This window comes from Triticum urartu, unplaced genomic scaffold (assembly GCF_003073215.2).
Source record: "Triticum urartu cultivar G1812 unplaced genomic scaffold, Tu2.1 TuUngrouped_contig_5298, whole genome shotgun sequence".
NCBI classification, from domain to species: domain Eukaryota; kingdom Viridiplantae; phylum Streptophyta; class Magnoliopsida; order Poales; family Poaceae; genus Triticum; species Triticum urartu.
Genome location: NW_024115963.1, coordinates 1 through 23310, shown reverse-complemented (window position 1 = coordinate 23310; position 23310 = coordinate 1). Strand labels below are relative to the sequence as shown.

Below are 23310 nucleotides of genomic sequence, written 5' to 3'. Positions count from 1 at the left end.
GTTTTTCATCCCTGAAAGCCACACGATACTCAAGAATCAAAGTAACTGCACAAGAAATTAGGCCACCACATTTTCTTTATGAAAGGCAACAGAAAATTTACAAGAGAACCTGTCAGCATTGCAAACAAAACAATGCAACAGGTCAATAACACACCATACAAAAACAGATTACTCGCTCAAAGCTATATTACGCGTTACTGAACTGAACGTTGCTGCTCCGCACTACGAGTTCCCCGGCACATAGCTAACGTCACCATGGCACATGATCCCACATGTCATTGATACAGCAAAGATGCAAGAGTTGGAGAATATCATACTCTGTTATCCATACCATCCATACCAGGCAACACCATTATATCCTTCAGACAAAGTACCTACCACACCCTCCTTTAATTTAAGATTAAATAGACCCCTTCTACAGCTCTAACCAGCAATAATATCGATAATCCAGCACACCGCAAAAGAAGAATTCAGCAGAAAATGGTTTATAGCCTCAGCAGCAACAACATCTCTAAGCCGCCAACTAGGTACTGTATGTAGGAGTGTCTGATAACATGATGCATTCTCAAAAGATGACCAGGTTCAACTACCCAACCAACTACGGCGGACACGGTCAGCTCGTGCTGGCGCGGGCGCCGGCGGTGGCGGGGGCCTTCTGCTGCCGGGCCTTCTCGACGAGCGGCGTCAGCTGCTTCTTCTCCGCCAGCGCCTTGAGGAGGTTGAACAGGAACGGGATGTAGTTGTGCTTCCTCCGGACGTTCTCCGTCTTCCACTTCCTGAACTTCTCCTCCTCCATCGCGATCTTCTCGCCCACAGCCTCCACCGCCAACGCCACCTCCGCCAGCACGCCGTTCAGGGGCTCCTTTTCTGCGGCAGCTGTGGCCTCGTTGCTCAGCTCCTGCAGGATCTGCTCCCTCTTCTTCTCCAGCTCCTTCAGCTCGGCGGTGTACACGTCCTTCCTGTTCTTGATGATGGCCATGAGGTTGAACCTGATCTCGCTCTGCGAGTAGCGCTCGATCCTCTCCTGGATCACCGGCTGCACCATCTGCAGCCACCCGAGGTCCTCTGGCCCGCCCGGGTACTGCCCCAGGCTGATCGGCCCTTCCTTCAGGCCATCCAGTTCGTACAGGACGCCCTCGAATGGTATGTAGCTTATGAAGTGGTAGACCTCGTCGTCCTTGGTGGCGGCTTTCTGCTCATCGGAGACGAATGGCTCTGGCCTTGCGAAGCTGTTGTGGGCAGCCCGGATGGAGTCGCTGTTGTTGATGGCCAGGCCCTTCATGTCAGGCGCGAAAGCTCCTGTGAACTCCTTCAGGTTTGATAGCTCTGGACCTATGTCGATTTCTGGGCGGTTCATGAGGATTGAGAGGATAGCTTGAGTGGCACATGCATTCGTGATCACCTGAACATTGATGAATTAGACCAAGTACTGAATGCTAAGTAGTAAGTACTAAACATAGGCAGCTTCAGGAACAAAACGAAATTAACCTGGCGAGCAAAGAACAGGTTTGGGTTTGGGTCGCTGACAACAGGCCGTTCATCATTTCCTCCAGCCATCCACTTGAAGAGAAAAATTAACCCATATACTGGCCTATGAGAAGTAGAAGTAAAAAATATGTTAAGGACATCCAGAGAGAAGAGATTAATGACACTAACAACAAAGATCCTCACTGTAGTTGACTAAGAGAGTCCACATCGAGAGAGTAAAGCTCCTCCACCTGTTTAATAGTAGCATCACAACGTAAGAGACGGCTAACAGCTACATCCCAAAAATGGAATAGCTTGTAGGAGCCTTTTTCAAATATAACTGGAAACCTCAGATACAATGCTATCCATAAAAAATATATAATTCCCTAAATATGGTAATAAAAATTAAATGCATAATCAAACTAAAAATACAACCATAGCCTCATATGAACATTATCATAACATGAATGCACGGAAATAGATTAGCAGGTGTAGAAAAAAAGCTTCAGTGAAGATGCCTTAAGTTTGCATTGGTTTAACAGTGGCATACAGGCATATATAAAACCCAACCACTGTCAGGATTATTATGTCTTCACATTATATCCAAAGCCATTTGACTGGCCGACAACATTTTCTTCAAAAGGCTCTCTTATCCTAGAAAGTTACTGTTATTTAAACTCAAGTGCATCTATTCATAAAAGGATTTGTTCTTTAAATGCAGGTCCATGTCATCACAACCAGTATAGCAGTATGAGTTCACCATAAGCCTTGACTAATGTATACTCTGCTTATCATACAGACATAGCACACAGCAGTAGAGGTAGTTCCTCGTTTCAGATTCAATCAGGTTATCATAAAATTCTTTAAAACATAGTGTCAAACCAGTTCAGAAGACTCTTAAACTGCACAGCTCAACAAGTAATTCCAACCAAGTACTTTACACCATTGCATGACTACATATCAAAAGTAACTGATAACAGGTTTCATAGCTAAATTACGTTCAGATAAGGAAATCAATGACCCCTGGAAGCTAACCTGTACACCTTTTACTTGCATCTCCTGAATCAACTCGGTGAAAACACCTACAAGGCATATGCTCTGGTCAAAGATATGCATATGCGATGTTCAAAACAGTGACAAGACGATTGCATCCAACTGTTAGTCTGAACAAAGAACAAAGAACAAAGACAGCATACTAACAAGATACAGAGCTCCCTATAATTTTGTATCCATAAAGGACGACGACTTAAGCACTGGTACAACCAGTGGTTTACTCAAACTAGCATGGTGGATGTTTTATTTACACTTCAGCACTTGATTATTCCCCGCAAGAAATACAATTTTCTGCTGCTGAGCAGCACAACTAACTCGGGGCTTTCTTCACAACTAGTTACTTACAGTGGGAGGTAACAATGAAGGGTCCCTAGCCGAACCGAATTCGGGTGAAGTTATGAACTTGTGATGAAAATAAAAGAGGAGCAGGCTTTCACACCAATGCGAATCGAACAGATAGCATAAGCTGTCAAACGCACAAATTTACTAGTCCACTACTCTGATTCTCACAAGTGCAGCAGATACTAAAAGTTCATTGCCTGCACAGCTCGATTGATCAAATCCCAAAGGCAGGCCATCCAATCCAAATAAGTAAACACATCACTCTGCACTGATGGGATAACCCAGGGCTAGCGAAGCATGTAATCCGAGCACATACAGCTAATCTAGGTAAGAAAACCAGGGTAAACGGTGAGAGATTGCTCGCTTACCGGGGTCGGACTCGATGGTGCACCACGACATCCTCGCGGGATCCTCCGACGGCGCAGCAGCGAGCGAGCGAGAGAGGCGAGCCTGCTTGGCAACACAAGCAGCACTGTCAGTACCCACTCCCCAGACGACACGGTACGGCGCGTCAGACGGCACGGACGAAGCGCCCCCCGAAACCTCGGGGAGGGCGAGCTACATACAATCCGGTGCTGGAGCAACCGAATCGAGCCCTCGGCCTAATCGAGCCGTCGGCGAGAGGAAACGGGGGCTCAGATTCGAGTGCTCTGCCGGTCCGAGCGGGCTAGGTCAGGGCCGCCGTACCTGGGGGAGACGGGCCTAGACGGGCCTCCGCGCTCGCCGGGGGCTGTGGAGACGGCGAGGGAGGAGTTCCGTCAGTCTCCGGCGGTGGCGACGGGAGGGGGGCGGCGGCGCGGCGTGAGGTTGAGACGAGACGAGACCTAGCTAGCAGAAGAGGGAGGGGGCGGGGGGGAGGCCTGAAGAAGGGGTGGGTCGGTCGAGCTGATGTGGTCGAGCCGAGCCAGGCAACCCGACCGGATCTGTGGGACCAATACCCACCCAAAGATGATAAAGCATTTCAAATAGGGCGTTTGATGAAAAACATCAGACCCAAAGTTTTTTTTTTTTGAAAAAGAAGGCTTATTCCCGGCCTCTGCATCCGAGAGATGCATGCGGCCATCAAAGATGGTAACACATTTTATATGAATACCCCAAATCCTTGAAAAACTTACCCGACCAATACCCAAAGATGATAAAACATTTTGAATAGTATAGTGTGTTTCATCCGTGCCATTGTCCCTCGGATGAAGGGGATTCCTCCTAGTCATAGGCCCCTTTGATTCTCTTGATTGTGAAATCGTGGAAACACGAAGACATATAGGGAAAATACTAGGAGAAAAAAGCACACATTTTTCAGGTGATGTATGTATATACACCAGATACTTCGCCTCGTCATCATAATACTTTGTGGGAAGAATTAAGATCGTATGCAGAGTCCTTTGCAAAAATGTTGTTATCTAAAGCGGGCTCGATAGGAGTACTGATTTCCTTGTAAGTAGCCTATTGGCTGAGTGTAATAGTTTGATTCTTTCATAATAAAACTCCCATATTCGATGCAAAATAAAATAAAATGTTGAAGCTCCTTTGGCGTGCGGTTTCAGAGTCTCAAAACCGGCCTTCCGGAGCCAATCTAACACATAAATACACGCTTGCGCCTTCACGACAAGTTCGATGGCCGCCGATGCGATTTGCTTCATTGTGTTACCATTGACCATGAGCAACAAAACCAAGTTCTTCTAAAATTGTGACAGAGGGCACCTCTGACCTCTGCTTCTCGTCGGTACGGCGAAATCCGAATCCGTGCCGATCTTCATAGGCATATTGCGTAAAACATAAACGTGTAACAGCGAAGTAGAATCTCGTCTTAGAGAGCTGCAAGTATAGACTTTCGGCCAAACATAGAAGATATGGATTTTTACCTTTTCACGAGATTTACATGAAAGCAGAAGACACTCACACAAACATGTGCATTTCAAATAAACATGTTTAATTCCTAAATTTTGTGATTTTACCGTTTAACCCTCCAATATTTCGAACGTTTTTTTACAGATCTGTTGTTTTTGTTTGTTTCTTGTACGGCCTCGAGCTGCCTCATCACTCATCCCCCTTGGACGGCTCCTCCCCCTCCGCCGCGAACCCTCAAAGCTCCGGCGACCCGGTGCCGCCGCTGCCCGGCATGGTTTCCTCGCGTGGCTTGGTAAGAGCGGCCAGTCCGACCTCCTGCCGCTGCGGTTCACCTCACGCGACGCCGAGGCGCTCCTCCGGCGCGCTGGCGGCAGCGAGCAGCGTGTGGCGCCGGCCGCCGCCTCAAGGACACTTTCTCCCCCAAGGAGCCTCTGCTTCGCCAGGTTCCTCCTTCTCCCCCTCACAGGCCACCTCTGCTCGGTTCTGTACGATTTGGGTTGTGGAATCACAGTCTTATGTTACTGAATCTTTTGGTTTAAACCCAACAATCCAGTTCTGGAGGACACCTAAACAGATTAGAAAGTGGGACTGTGGTGGGCTGTGAATCATATCTGAATTCTTGATTGTTAAATTTTTGGAATCATTGAACTGGTGTTATCAATTCAACTGATGGGTGTCAAATAAGAGGTTTCTCAAAGGATAATGTGCTGCTTAGTTTTTGGATACTAGTGTTTATTTTATTAGCCCTTGTGTAATTTAAATTCCGCAGATCTTGATGGTATATTCTCACTACATTGGAAAGCAGAGCACTGAAGATGCAGGCAAAGTATTTAAAAACACTCGATATCCCTTGAAACATATCGATACACTGTGAGTTGCAACTTTGCAGAAGAACATCGTGAAAATCTTCTACCTCCCATTCAGTTTGGTTTGATAGAACCCCCAATTCCCAATTGAGTTTCAGCTAATTAAATGCCAAATACATTCACTTCTACTTTATATAGCACCAATGCTATGTAGTACCACTTTCCACCTTCAGATGTGCAGCATTGTGTCACACGCAAGCAAACATAGTGGCTGAAAATGTTTCAGATATAGTCCCAAGTGTAGAAATGTGAGAGGGGCACAGAATCCATGTAAGACAAGCATACTATCCTTGTCAAAAGAAAGATCTGTTGCAAGAAAAGCATACTGGGTGACCACCTACCTCACCTTGGGACAGATAAGATTAACGCTGGATGGATGCCAATGCTGAATCTGCGGATGGATTATCTAGAATAGTCACTAACAAATGTAGTTTCTCCCTACCACAGTAGGCACTATCTCCACTTTATAAGTACTTCATCTGCCACCACCTAGTATCTTTTCTGGCACACGTCACATGGCACTACCGTTTTTTCAGCTCTAAAGGTCTGAGTCAACAGTGAGATACTTCACTGGACAATCAAACATATATATTGGCTGGAAGTTACAATTTAAGATATCCAAACATAATTCCAGAGTATATAAAATACAAATATGCAAAAGCAAAAACAAAAACATAGAAATTAATTTCATTATCCACCCGTTTCACCTTGGGCCTGATAATATGGATGCTTGAGATGGACCTGAATATGTGGATGGATTATCTTGAACAAACATGATTGAATTTGCATCAAAAGTTTCTATGGTCACTGCACCATCCAATACCTTGATCACTGTTGACATTGAAGGCCTTCGTCTGCTGTCATTTTGCAGGCACCATATTGCGAGCTTCATCATTTGAATCACTTCCTCATGGTGTGACACCATATCGTCACTATGTTTGTCGATCAGATCAATCAATCGATTGTTTCGTTCTTTTTCTCGCAATATATTTATGAGCTGAACTTCCTCCTCAGCCTGAGAATGGTCAATATTTTTTCTCCCACTTAATATTTCCATCACAACAACTCCAAAGCTGTAGACATCCACTTTTTCAGTGATCCGTGACGTCAACCATTCAGGTGCAAGATATCCGGGTGTTCCTCTCATCATAGTCACTACCTTGCTTTGATCCCTATTTATTAACTTACATAGTCCAAAATCGCCTACTTTGGCATTGAAGTTCTCATCCAAGAGAATATTTTGTGGTTTGATGTCCAGATGAGCAATTTTTCTCCTGCACTCCTCATGAAGATAACACAGGCCCTTGGCAATATCCAATATGATCCTACAACGAGTGCGCCAATCAAGAGCGTTGTTGTTATGACGGTAATAGATCCACCTATCAAGCGACCCACTTGACATATATTCATATACTAGAAGCCTTTCCGACTTCTCTGCACAAAATCCAATCAGTTTGACAAGATTGATGTGTTCAATGCTTCCAATGGTCTCGACCTCTGCCAAGAATTATTTCTTTCCTTGTCTAGCACCTTCCAAACGTTTCACTGCAACTCTTTCTTCACCTAATTTCCCTTCAAAGACTGAACCAAACCCACCTTCTCCGAGTTTCTTACCGAATCCTTCAGTACATTCACCCAACTGCTCAAGCGAAAACCTTGTTGGCATTCCAGGTAATTGACCAAAATCAGTTTCATCATCTTTGTATTCATACTTCCTCTTTCTTTGTAGATAAAGAGCGACAAGAATAACTAATAATACAAGAGTAGCAATAGCTCCAAGTGCAGCACCTAACATCACCTTTTTTTTGTTTGAATTCGAGGGGCTAACCTGCACCTTGAGGTAAGCAAAAGAGTTGTTACTAAAGGTTGTTGCATCTAATTCTGCTTGTTGTAATGAGCGGAAGGAGAATATCTTTGTCATCCAGATACATAGGCCATGACCCAACTGGTCATAATAGCTGAACATGACGGCCCTACAGGAACAGTTCTTCAAGCAGGCTTGCTTACAATCATCTTCGTTTATTGCATTCACAACCGTGCAGTTGTTATCAAAATAAGAAATGTCAGCAAGTGTGAAAAGCCGGTGGTGTTGAATTTCTTCACAAGATATTGGAATCATTGGCGTGCAACCAAGATTTAGCTTCCGATCGTCAACAGGCTTGAAGTAGCTTGAACCAGAATTATTCTCAACTGGACAAGCGCCCTCGCCCTCTGTGCATATGCCGTATTCCCCGCATATTGTTGGGTAATCACAATCATCCAATGCCATTATATCATGCACTAGCACTACATTAGACCATTCATACAACCTCATGTGCCCATCTGGATCTAATCTCAGGCACTGGGTAGTAGATTCTGCTACTTGTAGTGAGATTTGCAAAAAGTATTTGTTTGGATGCACAAAGATGCTAAGGCTTCCATTCATGAATGTAACATTCATTGAACCGTTTCCTTTCTTGTCGTTGGGCACCCATGACGAATAATAATAGAGTTGTGGTCGTGTGGATTCAGCGTAAGCATATAATCCATCTGGGCCTACAGTGATATAGAGCTGATTCTCGGTTGTATTTGTTGCAGAAGTACTTGCTGTGAGCCTCATACCTTCCAGAAGTGATTGTCCAAGGACCAATGTGTCAGTAGGATGATTAAATGACTGCCACATAGTTGCATTCTTATTATCAAATAGCACCAGATTGCCGATCTCGGTGATCAACATGCTAGCTACAGACCGGCCTGAGCTGTTGCTTGACCAGACGTGGCTACCGTCGGCATCATGGAGGACCAAGTTTCCATCAGTAGTGAAATCAAGGGTGGCATTCTCCCTAACAAGATGATTCCTGTTGGCACACCATACCACCTGCACTGGATGACCATGGTCTACTGTGCCATCATAGTTAAAGTAAACAATGAAGACAGCAAAGAGAGACACGTCGCATGTGGTGGTGGAGGCACAAACGAACCCCACGGCAAAGGCAGACATGTAGTCTAGGTAAAGTGCTTGTTGTATTTGTACGGAACTGGTGACCATTGTATGGAGTTGTATTTTGAATTGGACCTTGGAGGGGGTTTGGTTGATCCACGACGTTGATGGTTTGGCTATGGAATAGCTCAAGGGGTGCGCCGTGAAGAGAAGTGGTGCCGCAGTTGCAATTACCAGGAGGAAGATATTGGCAGGACCCATTCTGCCTGTCGGAAACATGGTCTGTAATCAAGAATAATCAGTTCATTCTTGGCTTATGATAAGCCACCAAGAAACTGGGGATGAACTAGCAGAGTAAACAACAAGATCACACGGTCGCACCTGATGATTCGGAGCCGCAAACATAGTGGCAACATGGTGTCACACCAGGAGTACAAGTCAGCAGGTCTCTGCGGGCTCGTCATGTGGTCTACCGCTCACGGCTCTTCCCTGTTAGCCAGGAAATGATGTGCTCCAGTCAGCAAAAGTTATTTAAGGCAAGCAGAAGGGGTATCTCCATCATGCTTGACAAGTCTGAGCCTGCACTGGTATAACTCTGAACTTTAGAACTTCAGATTATGTCTTCCGTGCCGTGGGTATCTCTGAACTCTGTTCTTCAACAATGGGCAACTATTTCTGCTAGTGTCAAAAACGCTCTTATATATTATGGGATGGAGGGAGTAAATCTGAACTTGTCAACTGTGTGGAAACCAAATCAACATATGTTTGATGAAGCTTTTCATACTCCCTCCATTCCAAAATATAGTGCGCTTGCGCTTTCCGAGGTTCAACTTTGACCATAAATTTAACCAACGAGACCGACTGCGGCGGGAGAAAAAATTATATAATTGAAAACTTCTTTTGAATACGAATTCACTGATATAACTTTTGATCCCGCCGCAATCGGTCTTGGTAGTTAAATTTACGATCAAAGTTAAAGCACGAGGATAGAAGAAGCACTACATTGTGGAATGGAGGGAGTATGTGAGTATGGCATTGGGGACCAGGAGCAACATGCCACTTGGACAATGGTGTCATAGATTCACTTCCAGTCTCCCACTTAGGTGATCGATCATTTTTTATGGCGCAGTGTGTCTATTTAATTTATTTATTTTTGCCTCTAGTCTACCCCAACTTGTTTGGGACCAAAGGCTTTGTTGTTATTGTTGTTGTTGTTATTGCGAATACTTTGCGTCTATTTAGTTGCCAATGTGACGCGTCTTTGTGTGAAGAGTGAAGTGAATCCTAGGTCTTCGAACTATTTTGATGGTGTCAGGTAAGTCTCAAACTATGAAAAGTGTCATCCAGGTCCTCGAAAATACTTGAAGTGTAATAAGTGTGTATATATGTGATACCTTTAAAATAGTTCAAGGACCTACGTGACACCTTTGAAATAGTTTGAGGACCAGGATAACACACATATTGCATTTTGAGGACCTGGATGACAATTTTCATAGTTTGAGGACCTACGCGACACCTCTGCAATAGTTTGAGGACCTATGATACACAGATGCACAGGTTTATATTGAACAAATATACACAGATGCACAGGTTCATCCTGAGTGTTCAGGATATGGATATGAGCTGAATACGCGACGAATTCATTAGTCGTTATTCTTCAACTTTTCTTGTGAGGGTGTTGTATGATTATTTCAGCAGTATAACTCGAGTGATCATAATTTTTTTTGGGAAAAATATAAGTGCGGGTATCTTTTTTTTTCTGAGGGAAATCGAGTGATAATATTTCTTTTGATGGAAATTGAGTGATCATATTTTTTTTGAGGGAAATTGACTGATCATATGTTTTCTTTTTGAGCGAACATCCCCGATAGTGGTTTTTTATTTATTGCCTCCCACTTTCCCTCACAGGCAGCCTCTGCCCGGTTCAGTATGTTCTAAATCCCAAATCGAAAATAAAAGATGAGGCTGTAGTTGGCTCTGAATCAAACTCGGCTGATAATACTTATGTTTTTTGGTTTCTGCGAATCAAATCCGAATGTAGTTCACTGCGTTTATCGGCTTTCATGTAAGTTTAACTGCACAAACCTTGATGGGTATAGTTTCACTGAATTGGAAAGCACCGAAGCCTGCAATTCGAATTGTTTGTCAGCACACTGTAAGTTGCAACTTGCAGAAGAACATCAAGTTGATATTAACTTTCATCCCAATTCCCAATCGAGTTTGAGACCTAATTGAGCTAACTAAATGTCAACTGGCTTTTATTCAAATAATATCGCTTATGTTTTGTATAGAAAACCAACGTTATGTATCTCCATGGAGTATGGTGCCACACCCAATCAAACATAATGGCAGGAGAGGGACACAGAATCCATGTAAGACAAGCAAATCATCCTCATTGACCAGCCATCTCACCTTCGGACAGATAAGATTAACGCTGGACCGACGTGACATTCAAACATAATTCATCAAGGTATGAGTCCACAGTCAGATACTTCACCGGGCAATCAAACATATTATATATTGGCTGCAAGCTACAATTTAAGATATCCAAACATAATTCCATAGCATATACAATACAGGATACAAAAGCAAAAACATAGAAATCAATTTCATTATCCACCCGTTTCACCTTGGGCCTGATAATATGGATGCTTGAGATGGACCTGAATGTGTGGACAGATTATCTTGAACAAACATGCTTGAATTTGCATCAAAAGTTTCTACGCCCACTGAACCTTCCAATACCTTGATCACTGTTGACATTGAAGGCCTTCGAGTGCTGTCATTTTGCAAGCACCACACTGCGAGCTTCATCATTTGAATCACTTCCTCCTGGTGTGACACCATATCACCACTATGTTTGTCGATCAGGTCAATTAATTGACTGTTTTGTTCTTTTTCCCGTAATATATGTATGAGCTGAACTTCCTCCTCGGCTTGAGAATTGTCAATATTTTTTCTTCCACTTACTATTTCCATGACAACAACTCCAAAGCTGTAGACATCCACTTTTTCAGTGATCCGTGATGTCAACCATTCAGGTGCCAGATATCCAGGTGTTCCTCTCATCACGGTTACTACCTTGCTTTGGTCCCTGTTTATTAACTTACATAGTCCAAAATCAGCTACTTTGGCATTGAAATTATCATCCAAGAGAATATTTTGTGGTTTGATGTCAAGATGAGCAATTTTTCGCCTGCACTCCTCATGAAGATAACACAGGCCCTTGGCAATATCCAATATGATCCTACAACGAGTACACCAATCAAGAGGGTCGTTGTTATGACGGTAATAGATCCACCTATCAAGCGATCCTCTTGGCATATATTCATATACCAGAAGCCTCTCGGACTTCTCTGCACAAAACCCAATCAGGTTGACAAGATTGATGTGTTCAATGCTGCCAATAGTCTCAACCTCTGCCAAGAACTCTTTCTTTCCCTGTCTAGCACCTTCCAAACGTTTTACCGCAATTCTATCTTCACCTAATTTCCCTTCAAAAACTGACCCAAACCCACCTTCTCCGAGTTTCTTGCCGAATCCTTCAGTGCATTCTGTCAACTTATCAAGAGAAAACCTTGTTTTCATTCCAGGAAATTGATCTAAATCAAATTCCTCGTCTTTGTCTTCGTACTTATTTCTCCTTCGCAGATAAAGAGTGACAATAATGACAAGCAATACAAGAGTGACAATAGCTCCAAATGTAGCACCTAACATTACTTTTGTTTTGTTTGAAGTTGATGCAGAAATGGAGGGGCTAAGCTGCACCTTGAGGTAAACAGAGGAACTTAAGTTGGCTATAGGTTGTATTGCTTGCAAGGAAAAGACCTTTACCATCCAGGTACATCTGCTAGGACCCGATCGGTTATAGCTGAACATAACGGCCTTACATGAGCAGTTCTTCAAGCAGGCCTGCTTACAGTCATCTTCGTCTAAATTCATAACCTCGTGGCTGTTATCAAAGTAAGAAATATCAGTAAGTATCAAGAGCCGATGGTGTTGTATTTCTTGACAAGATATTTCAGTTGTTGGAGTGCAACCAAGTTTTGGCTTCCGCTCATCCACAGGCTTGAAGTAGTCTAAAGTAGAATAGTTTTGAAGTGGACAAGTACATTGCCCCTGGCTGCATATGCCGTACTCCCCACATACTGTTGGGTAAGCACAATCATCTATTTGCATTAAATCATAATTCACTCTCCATTTTCTATCAGACCATTCATACACTCTCATATGTCCATCTGAATCTAATGTCATGTACTGGGTCGATGTAGTGGCTGGCAATGGGATTTGATCATAATAATCTGACTGCACAGAGATGGTGAGGCATCCATTCATGAATGTAACATTTGTTGGATCATTTCCTTTCTTGACGCCGGGTACCAATGATGAACAGTAGTAGGGTTGTGGTGGTGTGGATTCAACATAAGCACATAACCCATACGGGGCTAAAGTGATATACAATTGATTCTCAGTCGTATTTGTTGCAGAGCTACTTGCTTTCAGCTTCATACCTTTCAGAAGTGACTGCCCAGGGAGCAATGTGTCAGTAGGATGATCAAACGACTGCCACACTGTTGCATTTCTCTGATCGAACAACACAAGATTGCCCATGTCGGTCATCACCATGCTGGCTACAGACCGTCCTGAGGTGCCGCTGGACCAGACAGGGCTACCATCGTCATTGCCGAGGACCAGGTTCCCATTGGAGGTAAGCTCAAGGGTTGCATTCTCCCTGACAGGGCGAGCCCGGTTGGCAGACCAGAACACCTGCGGAGCTTTTATATCTTTGGCATCAACTGCATTGATGCTCAAACTATACTTCTCGTAAATGAATACTGCAAAGAGGAAATCGTTGCATGGTGACTGGGAGTAGACACATATGAACCCTGCGGCAACATCATGTTCGGAGTCATGGCGAGCTTGAGTTTCTGGTCCTAGAGGACGGGTGACGATGGTGCGGAGGCCGCTGATGCCGAGGCCGAGAAAAATGTTGTTGATCCAAACCGTCGAGGGTTTGGCCATGGAATCATCCAAGGTTTGCGCCGCCAAGTGCAAGGGTGCTGCAGCCGCAAGCACGAGGAAGAAGAGAACGGCAGGACCCATGGTGCGTCAAACCGAAACTGTAACCAGTAAACCAGTCAGTTACTGGCCTATGCATGGCAAGCAAGCTCGAGATGAGCTTTGCGGAGTAGTACGTAGAAGCAAAGATCACAAGGTCTAACCTGTACTGCGCCGCTGTGTAGAAGATGGTCTAGCCAGTTCTCTTCTCCAGAACTCTCTTTCTGGTCATCCGTTCTCTTCTCCAGTTCTTTGGTGTTGGAAAGATGGATTGCTCTTTTTTTACGTTTTGATTAATGCAAAAGCTTCGCTGCCTGACTAGTTCAGAAGCTTCACTGTCGCTGTGCCGGCCTTGTTGCCGGCCCAAGCTATTTCATTTGTTTACATGCTAGTGGCTGGACCGCTTGTGCCGGCCCAAGCGCTGAACCGTGGGACTGTGCGTCAACAAGTGTCAGCTGCAGCTCATCCCTGTTGAACGCGACTCAATTTATTCATTCACATTTTTATCCATTTTCGTGACAAGTAATTCCGGACGAAGGAAGTATGTATCTATTTGTGTTCAAGAGAGAAATAATACAATCCACAAAGAATTTTGTATCTATAGGCATATCTCTGCATTCTTTCACCGGAGTATAAGATAATATACTTGTAAGATATAAATGTGTTGTTCGTGATCTCTTGCTACTAAAAGAAGGCCAAGTCTGGTCGAATTCTACATGATTAAATTTCTAGTATGAAATTTCCAATGCTTGCACCCTAGGAAAAACTAAAGATTACTTTCAAAAGGTTTGAGCGGATCTAAAATTTTCTTTGTAATGTAGTGCAAAGGAATCCTTGGAAAATTTTCCTATAGGATTCCATACTACAAATCAAACAACCTAGGATTCTAATTCTCCATAGTTCATATGAAAATCCTTTGAATCAAAGACGTCATAACAACATGCTCGATTGATGGAGTTTAGTGCAGTTGAACCCATGCAATTTTATCTTTTCGAGACTATGTACCACACTATGTACTTGTTGGAGATTTCATTTAATAATATGGCTGCAGGCATCATGTTGGGGGGATTCCTCCTTTTGAAAAATAATAATAATAAAATGTGTGACAATGTGTCTTATGCTCAAAAGAATTCAAACTCAAATTCTTGCCTACGCCACAATAGTCATGCATGTTTTTTTTTTCCTTCTTCATGACCAGTATTGCACATTTCTATGTTATTTTTATTATGACATATGGCAGGTGCTGGACATTAAGTTTCTGCACCCGAGCTCATATGCGCCCTCGTGAACAGTAAAATAACAAAAATAGAAAAAAATCTGAAAATTTTGATTTTTTTAAAACAAACATTGACGAATTCCGAATATGGGTGCTAAAATTCATGAAGAAACAACAATCCAAAAATGCTTCCATAAAAAAAAATTGATGCTCCAAAAAACAGACTTTTTGGAACATCAATTTTGTTTTTTTACGAAAGCATTTGTGGAGTGTTGTTTTTTCATGAAATTTTGTATTGAATAAAGTTCCAGCTGAAGAAGGTGAAATCCTGTTTTTATAGAGGCTTGTAGATTTCGGTTTTTATAGAGGGCTTATAGTTTCCTGTTTTTATAGAGGGTGAAAAACAATATTGTTTGGACAATGAGTATGATCTTGCACTAGGATATGTTTAATAATTTTGTTTTCTTTATCTTGTGAAGTAGTGACCAACTGGCCATCTCATGAATATATGGAGGTGTAGGGGAAACATTATCTTGCACTAGATCTGCTTTGTTTGTTGAATAGTAATATTTACTTTCATTTTTCATTCTAGACAACGAAGATTCAGAACATGGTGAAATTGAAGGAAGCATAGATTTTTTGAAGAAATATGATAGTACAATGATATCTTTGTAATTTTGGTATCTTTGTGATCGTAAAAACACAAACATATGGCTAGTACGGTGTTTCTAAGAAAGGGAGGCCCAAGTGGGACACAAGATAAATTTCTCCTGCTATTGTTGAGATCAATGAAGACGAGTCTCCTCCTATAATATGGGACACATATAATCATCGTAAAGATTGTTCTCCGGCCTCTGCACCTCAGATACCCCGTTTTATGTTTTCCAATAAGGGGCGTTTTATTACTTAAATGGCTTAAGCATTACACTCAGCTTCTACATAATTAAGATGTACACAGCCAAACAAGATCCTCTCATAAAAACCAAAAATAAAAAGAGATGAAATACAAAGACGCATGTATAATCTTTATAACGCCTAAACCGGAGGGGGGACAATCCTAAGATCATGCCGCCACCCATGTTGGGTAAAAATATCCCTCGCCGTAGCCTCCAATCGTGTACACACCTCCGTAAACAGGTCTCGATTCTCCACACGTTATAGAGAGGACCATAAACGAAGAGCTCTGGTACATCTGTAGATAAATAACCTGCATAAGAGAAGTACTTTTATCTTTAGAAACCTTATCATTTCGCCATAGTCAAAGCGACCAAATAATGGCAAGCGCTCCCACCCTGAGAAGAGTTCTAAACATGTGATCAATCCCATGTAACCAGTTGCCAAATATATTAGCAACACTACACGAAGGATACAAGCCAGAAGCTATTTGGATAACTGACCATATAGAACGAGCCAATTTGCATTGAAAAAACAAATGTTTTATTGTTTCATCATGCTGACAAAAGACATATTGCGTACTTCCATGCCAATTCCTCTTAATAAGGTTATCTTTACTTCTTTAGTAAGATTGACTCCACGACGAAAATACCATGCAAAGATTTTATTTTTAAGAGGCATCTTCATCTTCCAGATCTTTTTATTATTACCCCGTTTATTTATTTTCCCCTGGGACCACGATGGAAGAGGCCCTTCGGCCTCTACTTGCAGCTATGGAATATTGACATATCTTCACTATAAAATGTGACCACGATGGAAGAGATCCTACAAACTGTGCTGCATGTATCTATTTCATTTGATTTGTTATGTTGCTTGTAAGACAACTATAGCGACCAGACCTCAAACAGTCTGATCTCTGTGCATCAGTGACATCCCTAGATCGGTAATGCTGACATGCACAGTACTTGAAGGATTTATAACATAGTAGCAATCACACACTTATTACATCGAATGTCTCAAAAGAGAACTTACTACAATAATATGGCTTAAGATCATCTAATACGATAACAGCGGAAGGCTTGAAAGATAAAGTGAATCCATCAACTCCAACGGCATCACTGAATGAAAGACCACGACCTAAGGCTCCTTACTCGTCATCTGAAAAGTCTGCAATATGATACGTTGCAGCCCGAAAATGGGTCAGCACATGGAATATGCTGGCAATGTAACACAAGAGAGTAATGAACAGAATAAAGCTATCATCTACATGCATATTTGGCTGGTGGAGACTGTATGGTTAATATGTTTTTGCGAAAAGCCAAATTTTCCCTACAACAAAGGAATATAGTTTATTTAACTACAAAGTTGGTTGAAAACATTGAGAATGGTAAACCCCATCTCAATCCCAATTAAAAGTAATTAACAACCCAATCAAAATTAATTTAGAGTAATAGAGTGATGAGATCCACATGATAATCCAGAAACTAGATACTCAAGATGTCCATAACTGGGGACACGACTAACCATGATTAGTTTGTACACTTTGCAGAGGTTTGTGCACTTTTCCCCACAAGACTCGATCTCCTCCGTTGAATTTCTCGCACTACATGATGTTTCAGAAACGGATGACCGAGACACCGTCTTTCAGAAGAGGTCCCTTTAATCGATAGATAGGCCTGTACACCTACAATCCCCTACATCTGCTAGCCCATCATGGAAAAGTTTCCCACAACTTACTCAACTATACCAGAGCCCATAATGGCATGTGGCTGCACACGGAAGTTTCTCGCATGAATAATCTTATGATCCCTTTGAGCCTGGGTGGCAGTCCATAGGAAAATCACACGGTACCCCGGGATTTCCAAAAATACAGGCAATCACTGGAATTCCCCAGGTGCCTCAATCTACCCAGATGTGTATTAAAGTTGTCACCTTAAGTAGAACCATTAATTAACAAAACTCACATCTGTCATGGATACACTCAAACCCAATCCTCGTCTACAAGCATAGCATAGCAGTATAAGCAACGTAGAGGTAACTCCCAATGTTTGATAATAAACAGGTGAATAGGTACTACCTCAACTACTTCCCAAACCCACAATTTAAATCAGATCCTAACCATGCAATTGTTTGATGATTGATCTAATGCAATAAAACTGGGTAGTAAAGAGGTATGATCAAAGTGTTACTTGCCTTGCTGATGATCCGCAAAACCTAGAGACTCGTAGTAGCACGCTTCGCACTCCGGGTACTCTATCGCAAATAAACAAGCATACAATAAGCAATCAAGCAAGGGCACGGGTAAAACTCAAATAAGAGATCTAATCAGAAAGTTCAACTTAAGAACTCCGGTTTGCAAAAAGAATCAAATCAAACGAAGCAACAAAACTCAAACTGCGAAAGAAACAAGCTTCGATTACTAATCTGGACTAAAGTCAAATTTTACAGTAGCAAAAACTTGTTTAAGTTGGTTAAACAGAAAGAGGGTTTCGAGATGAAACTCTAGGCGCTTGAATCGCCTGATTCCGATAAACGAGCGGAAAGTTAAACTAAAACGAAAATCAGATCAGAAATCACGATCGAAAATAATCGCGGAAAATCCGAGAAAAAGAAAAACTGACGAACAGGCTAACGAACGAACGTTCGCTGTCTGCGGCTAAACGGTGAAAACTGTTCGTTAAAACGAACTAACGAACGGGCGTTCGCTAAATAACTAAACGAAAAAAAACGAACCGGATCTGAAAAAAACGAATCTAGGTTTTCAAAAAAAAACCGGACGGTTTTTCTCGCGAAACCGAGCCGGGGATGGCGACTACCTCCGTCGTGTTGGCGGGGCGGCGTCTGGCGGCGCGGGCGGCTAGGGTTAGGGTTTTGGGCGCGGGTGGGCTTCGGCGGCTGGTCGGCTTCGGTGGGCAGGGGGGTGGCGGCTTATAAAGCCCCCCGGGCGGAGTCCCGCTCGGGTATGGCTCGGAGTCGGTTTGACTTTTTTTTAAATAATTTCGACGTGCAGAAAAAGAAAGAAAAGAAGTACTAAAGGACTCTAAAAATCCCGAAATAAAATTTTCCCGTCCTCTAAAAATAGGCCGGACAAGGTGAATATTTATTTGGTCCTAAAATGCAATTTTGAAAAACGCATATTTTTCCTAATTCAAATAAAATAGCGATGAAACTCCGAATAAAAATCTTATTTGGTTTTAACATTAAATCTCCGATATTTCTTTATTTTGAGGAAGTCATTTTATCCTCTCTCTTTTATTTTCATAATAGAAATATTCAAAGAGAAAATAATTAAAACCAAACGATCCTCTTTTCAAAATTCAAGAAAAACTCGAATATGAAAATAATCAAATCCCCAACTCTCTCTGCGGGTCCTTGAGTTGCGTAGAATTTCTAGAATCAAACCAAAATGCAAATAAAGCATGATATGCAATAATGATCTAATGTATAACATTGCAAATTGAAGATTTGGGATGTTACAACAACTGCCCTACGTAGGTAGAAGTTATCACTTTCCTTATGGGATTATATACGGCCTGCAATAGTGTTGATGAAGGTCCACAAGCCCATCACCTTGAAAACTAATTGTTCTTTTGTGGTTTCCTTTTCTTGGAAATGATAAGTTTGACAAGTCCCCCCTTGTTGATCTTAAGAAGGAAGCGGTGAGTGTCTCTAAGACGCTGACAAATTTTAAGCTGTCCAAGATTAACAGGAAGGCCAGTAGGATGGCACATGAGATTGCGAAGTTTATTTTATTAATTTGCCTTGTGCAGGAAAAGCTGCAACGGATGATTGTACGAACATTTTTGATTAATTAACATATGGAAGGGGTTTTTCAAAAAAATGTATTATTGGTTGGAGTTGGCTAACTTCAAGATAAATGGTACCAGCTCACAAAAACCAAATTATGAAACCAAATCATGAAACCTCAAAAAGACACTATGCTCAAATGGAGCCTCGAAAGAACAATGTATTTTCACCGTTGCCTTGGTTTTGATGAGATCTTCCAGATTAAATCATCCAAATCGACATGATTTTCACAATACTGTATACGGCATGTGTTGGTCAAAGTGAAATCAGTATTGATTTTGCTACAAACTTGATCAAGCATCGAAATATTTGACCTTATTAATCAAGAGTGTAATTCGTCTTATATTTTGATGAAACAGAGGGAGAAATAAGTGACTATAAAACAAAATTGGCAGTCTACGGTCTACGTGGTGCAAAGGGTGATAAAGAAAAAAAAAAGGGTAATTCTTTTTTTTGCGGGAAAAAAACTAACATTCTTCTTCCTGCGCCGTACTGTACATCCCAACAGCCGCGGGCGACAGAGACGGCCCCCGGAGTTGTCGCCGCCGGGGAAGGAGCAGCCGGGTTCAGCCTGCCACTTCCTTGTTCAACTTCGCCGCTCCGGTCCGGCCCGCGAACTACTACTTAACCGCAGGCGTTTCGTTTCGTTTCGTTGGTACAGGGTCGAGATGACGGAGAAGGATTCGGAGATGCCGCACCCGGACGCCCATGGCGCCGCCGCCGCCGCCACTCGTCCTAGGTACTCAACCTCGCCGTCGCGCTAGCGCTGTATGCTGTTCACTTTTCTTCTGGGTGTTTCCGTCTCTGTCAGGGACCGCGGAGGTTGGCTGGATCTGGATGACTGCGACCTAACTCCATGGAACAGGGCATGCGGATTAATAATTAATTTATCCCTGGATGTAGGAATCCTTGACTAGTTAATCCACAAGGATTTGGGGGTTAGGGTTTTAGGTGGTTGCGAGTAGTTAGCTGCCTGTGATTTTCGCCCAAACAAGTTCAGTCAGGCTCTCTGCTTTTGTATGTTCCAATTCTGTGGTAGATCATTATGAACAGATCCATTTCCTGTGACAGCTAAATGCATCGATCCATCTGCACAGACGCTACAATCCCAGTCCAGAGCATGTACTCAGTACTCTACTCCTATTGATTGAAATTCACAGCCCAATCGTGGATATATTAGGTTTGTTTCATTATCGACAGGCTGGTGCTAATTAAGAACCCATTCTTGACCTTGCAGTACATATCTCAGTCTTGTCATTTGCACTCATTTGATGCTTCCCACTTTGTGAGCATTCTATGCATATAGATAGGCAAAGAAACATTCATAGCCTGGCTGTGTTGCCGGATATTGGAATTCAGATACGTGAAATATATGGATGCTTCAGACCTTCAGTACTTTTTCAATGTCATTATCTTTAGATGATGTTCTGTTGTGTGCCGGCTGGTGCAAAGTTAGGAAATTGTACTCCCATTCATCAACTTACTGCTGATCTATGCACAATTTTTGTAGGGAACGGCTGGGAGATGAACATGGATCTGCTTCTGTGTGTCGTGTCAGCGCACTGGAGAAGGCAATTGCAGGGTTCGAGCAGAGGGAAACTGAGGCCGTGGTCAATCCAACCGTGGGGACTCTCTTTGTTTCTCTTGATGAGGCCTATGAATTCTACAACATTTATTCCTGGGAATCTGGATTCGGAGTCACCTATGGACCGAGTAGTGTGGATTCTCATGGAACTAAATGCATACAGCAATTTGTTTGCGCATGTGAGGTATGGCATTCATCCCCCCCTTGTGGTCAAGGTAGTACTTCTGATTTTTGTGTTGCTGATCTCAACCCAGTACCAATGCTCGGAAAAATGTTATATTCTACAGGGGAAACCAAGCAAGGACAGCAATTCATTCCGTCGGTGTGAATGCACGGCGTCGATTCTTTTGCTGAGATCCAGAGACGGTGGATGGTGTGTATGCGAACATCAAGTTGGGCATAACCATCCACTTTCTAAGACGTGTGCGCAGAGGTCATCCTGGCAGTCTCACAACAGTATCGACAAGAACACAAGGGACTTGATTCGCCAACTAAGGGAAAACAATGTGCCACACATTGCTGATAATGAAGCAAAGGATCTGCTGTCTGAGGATCTCAGAAAGACCGTGGAAACCTTTGCTAGGATCAAAGCAAAGGATCCAACATTTGAGTATTCTGGCTTGCAGGTTGATAGTAACTGTAGAGTAAGGCCACTACTCTGGACCAGTGGCCAGAGCGTTCAGTACCAATACTTTGGTGATGTGATTATCTTCGACACAACCTACAGATCGGACGTGTATGGAATGCCGTTCGGCCTTTTTGTTGGAGTCAACAACTACTTCGAGATCATAGTGCTTGGTGGGGTGCTGATGATAAACGAGAAAACGGAGAGCTTCAAATGGGTGTTGAGTCAGTTCTTCCAATTAATGGGTGGGAAACACCCCCAAACTATACTGACCGGTAAGATTACTTCTGTACACGCTTTTCCCTACCCAATAGTATTTTTCTGCAGCGCAGCCATCTAACTTGTTTTGCTTAAAATTCTGTAGATCGCTGCGAGGCAATTGAGGAAGCTGTGTTGGAGGTACTGCCATCCACCACACACAGATGGTTCAAGTGGCATGTCCTTGGAAGGGCAAAGGAGTACCTCGGTTTTCATTACACCAAAAGTAGTAGATTCCGGGTGGAGCTCCACAGAATTCTGACCGACACGCTAACGACTGATGAGTTTGAGAGAGCATGGGAGATGCTGCTAGAGAAGCATGGATTGGAGAACCACCCATTTCTGCAGGAGATCTATGAGGTTCGGCATAAGTGGGTTAAGGCATACTTCAGTGACACATTCTGTGCTACACTGACTAGCACACAAAAGAGCGAGAGCGCGAAACACTTACTGAAACAACATGTTCCACGGGATTGCTCAATGGAGCTTTTCGTCAAACAGTACGTGGAACTGCGGTCCGATCAAGAACCGGACTATGGGTTTGAGGATAAGCCGACTACTATGGTAAGCTTAACTTCAGGAAATTAACAGATTTTTTGTGATGTGTTCTTGATGAGCTAAGACTAAGCTACGGCGAATTATTGCTTTCGTGCAGGATGAGATTGTTCTGAAAACAAATCTGCCAATCGAGAAGCACGCCAGCGAGGTGTACACAAGACCGGTTTACGAACTGTTTGTGCAAGCCATACACGAATCTGAATCTTACATGGTGGAGGCAGTCATCCCCAACCTGAAGTACTTAGCACGGCATCCCAGCAGTGAAACCAGGGAGAAATGGTCTAGGGTGGAATATGAGGTCAAAGTTAGAGAAGACGGTGAGGTGTTCATGTGCGTGTGCAAGCAATTTGAGCACACGGGGATGCTCTGCTGCCATGCCGTCAAGGTAACAGTTATCTTCCATCCATTGCTACTGAAGAATTCTGATCTTGCATCCTTAGCTGCCATATGTACATACACCCTGCAAGATCTTTAGACTGCAATTTGTTTTAGGTGATGATCCACTTGGGGGTGCGTGTGATACCAAGGCTACACGTCATGCCACGCTGGACAACCAAGCCGCTGCAGTGCCAGATGCACTGCCGCGGTGAACCACAGGATGACACGTGCCAGCAGTGCAGGCACTCCGTGCTGCATGATATGCTCTTTGGCCTAGCGCGCCGCGCCTGTAAGGATGAACGGTACTATGAGGTCCTCATGAGCGGCCTCGACAGAATGGAGCGAGGCATGGCCGCGGCAGAGGCAGCACCCCCAACCGGCCGCGCCCAGCCGGCATCACCGCAGTCAAAGAGGGGGGAAGGGTTGTTGGCTACT

General features: G+C 43.2%; 3 protein-coding genes and 1 pseudogene across 4 annotated transcripts; 1 reads left to right on the top strand and 3 right to left on the bottom strand.

Annotated features, from left to right (window-relative positions):
• Positions 1-424: 424 nt before the first annotated feature.
• On the bottom strand, positions 425-3735 carry LOC125529038 (ubiquitin carboxyl-terminal hydrolase 2-like). 2 transcript variants are annotated; one of them, XM_048693446.1, is made up of 6 exons: positions 3550-3735; positions 3231-3312; positions 2503-2549; positions 1672-1718; positions 1489-1591; positions 425-1402 (listed from the first exon to the last, which is right to left on the bottom strand). In XM_048693446.1, the coding sequence occupies exons 2-6, from the start codon at positions 3259-3261 to the stop codon at positions 614-616; spliced, it is 1017 nt and encodes a 338-aa protein (XP_048549403.1). In that variant the 5' UTR covers positions 3262-3312; positions 3550-3735; the 3' UTR covers positions 425-613. The 2 variants fall into 2 exon arrangements, with proteins under 2 accessions (XP_048549403.1, XP_048549404.1); XM_048693447.1 differs by having other exon boundaries at positions 3231-3315; positions 3550-3728.
• Positions 3736-6137: 2402 nt separating this feature from the next.
• Positions 6138-9343, bottom strand: LOC125529040 (annotated as a pseudogene).
• A 1778-nt stretch (positions 9344-11121) lies between these two features.
• LOC125529037 (G-type lectin S-receptor-like serine/threonine-protein kinase SD2-5) lies at positions 11122-13599 on the bottom strand. Its single transcript, XM_048693444.1, has one exon. The coding sequence runs from the start codon at positions 13597-13599 to the stop codon at positions 11122-11124; it is 2478 nt and encodes an 825-aa protein (XP_048549401.1).
• A 6332-nt stretch (positions 13600-19931) lies between these two features.
• LOC125529039 (protein FAR-RED IMPAIRED RESPONSE 1-like) lies at positions 19932-23275 on the top strand (the record flags this gene model as incomplete). Its single annotated transcript, XM_048693448.1, is given in 7 exon segments — positions 19932-20034; positions 20131-20210; positions 20982-21240; positions 21344-21956; positions 22046-22503; positions 22595-22882; positions 22990-23275. Coding segments are annotated over 6 exon segments (1975 nt in total), but the record flags the coding sequence as incomplete, so codon positions are not given.
• Positions 23276-23310: the final 35 nt, after the last annotated feature.

What these genes read in the sequence shown, in the direction of transcription:
- LOC125529037 (XM_048693444.1), bottom strand. Translation starts at nt 13,599, where the DNA reads ATGGGTCCTGCCGTTCTCTTCTTCCTCGTGCTTGCGGCTGCAGCACCC.
- LOC125529038 (XM_048693446.1), bottom strand. Translation starts at nt 3,261, where the DNA reads ATGTCGTGGTGCACCATCGAGTCCGACCCCG. An exon ending in TGCAAGTAAAAGGTGTACAG is followed by an intron (nt 1,719 to 2,502) that starts GTTAGCTTCCAG and finishes ACTATTAAACAG; the next exon opens with GTGGAGGAGCTTTACTCTCT. An exon ending in GACTCTCTTAGTCAACTACA is followed by an intron (nt 1,592 to 1,671) that starts GTGAGGATCTTT and finishes TACTTCTCATAG; the next exon opens with GCCAGTATATGGGTTAATTT.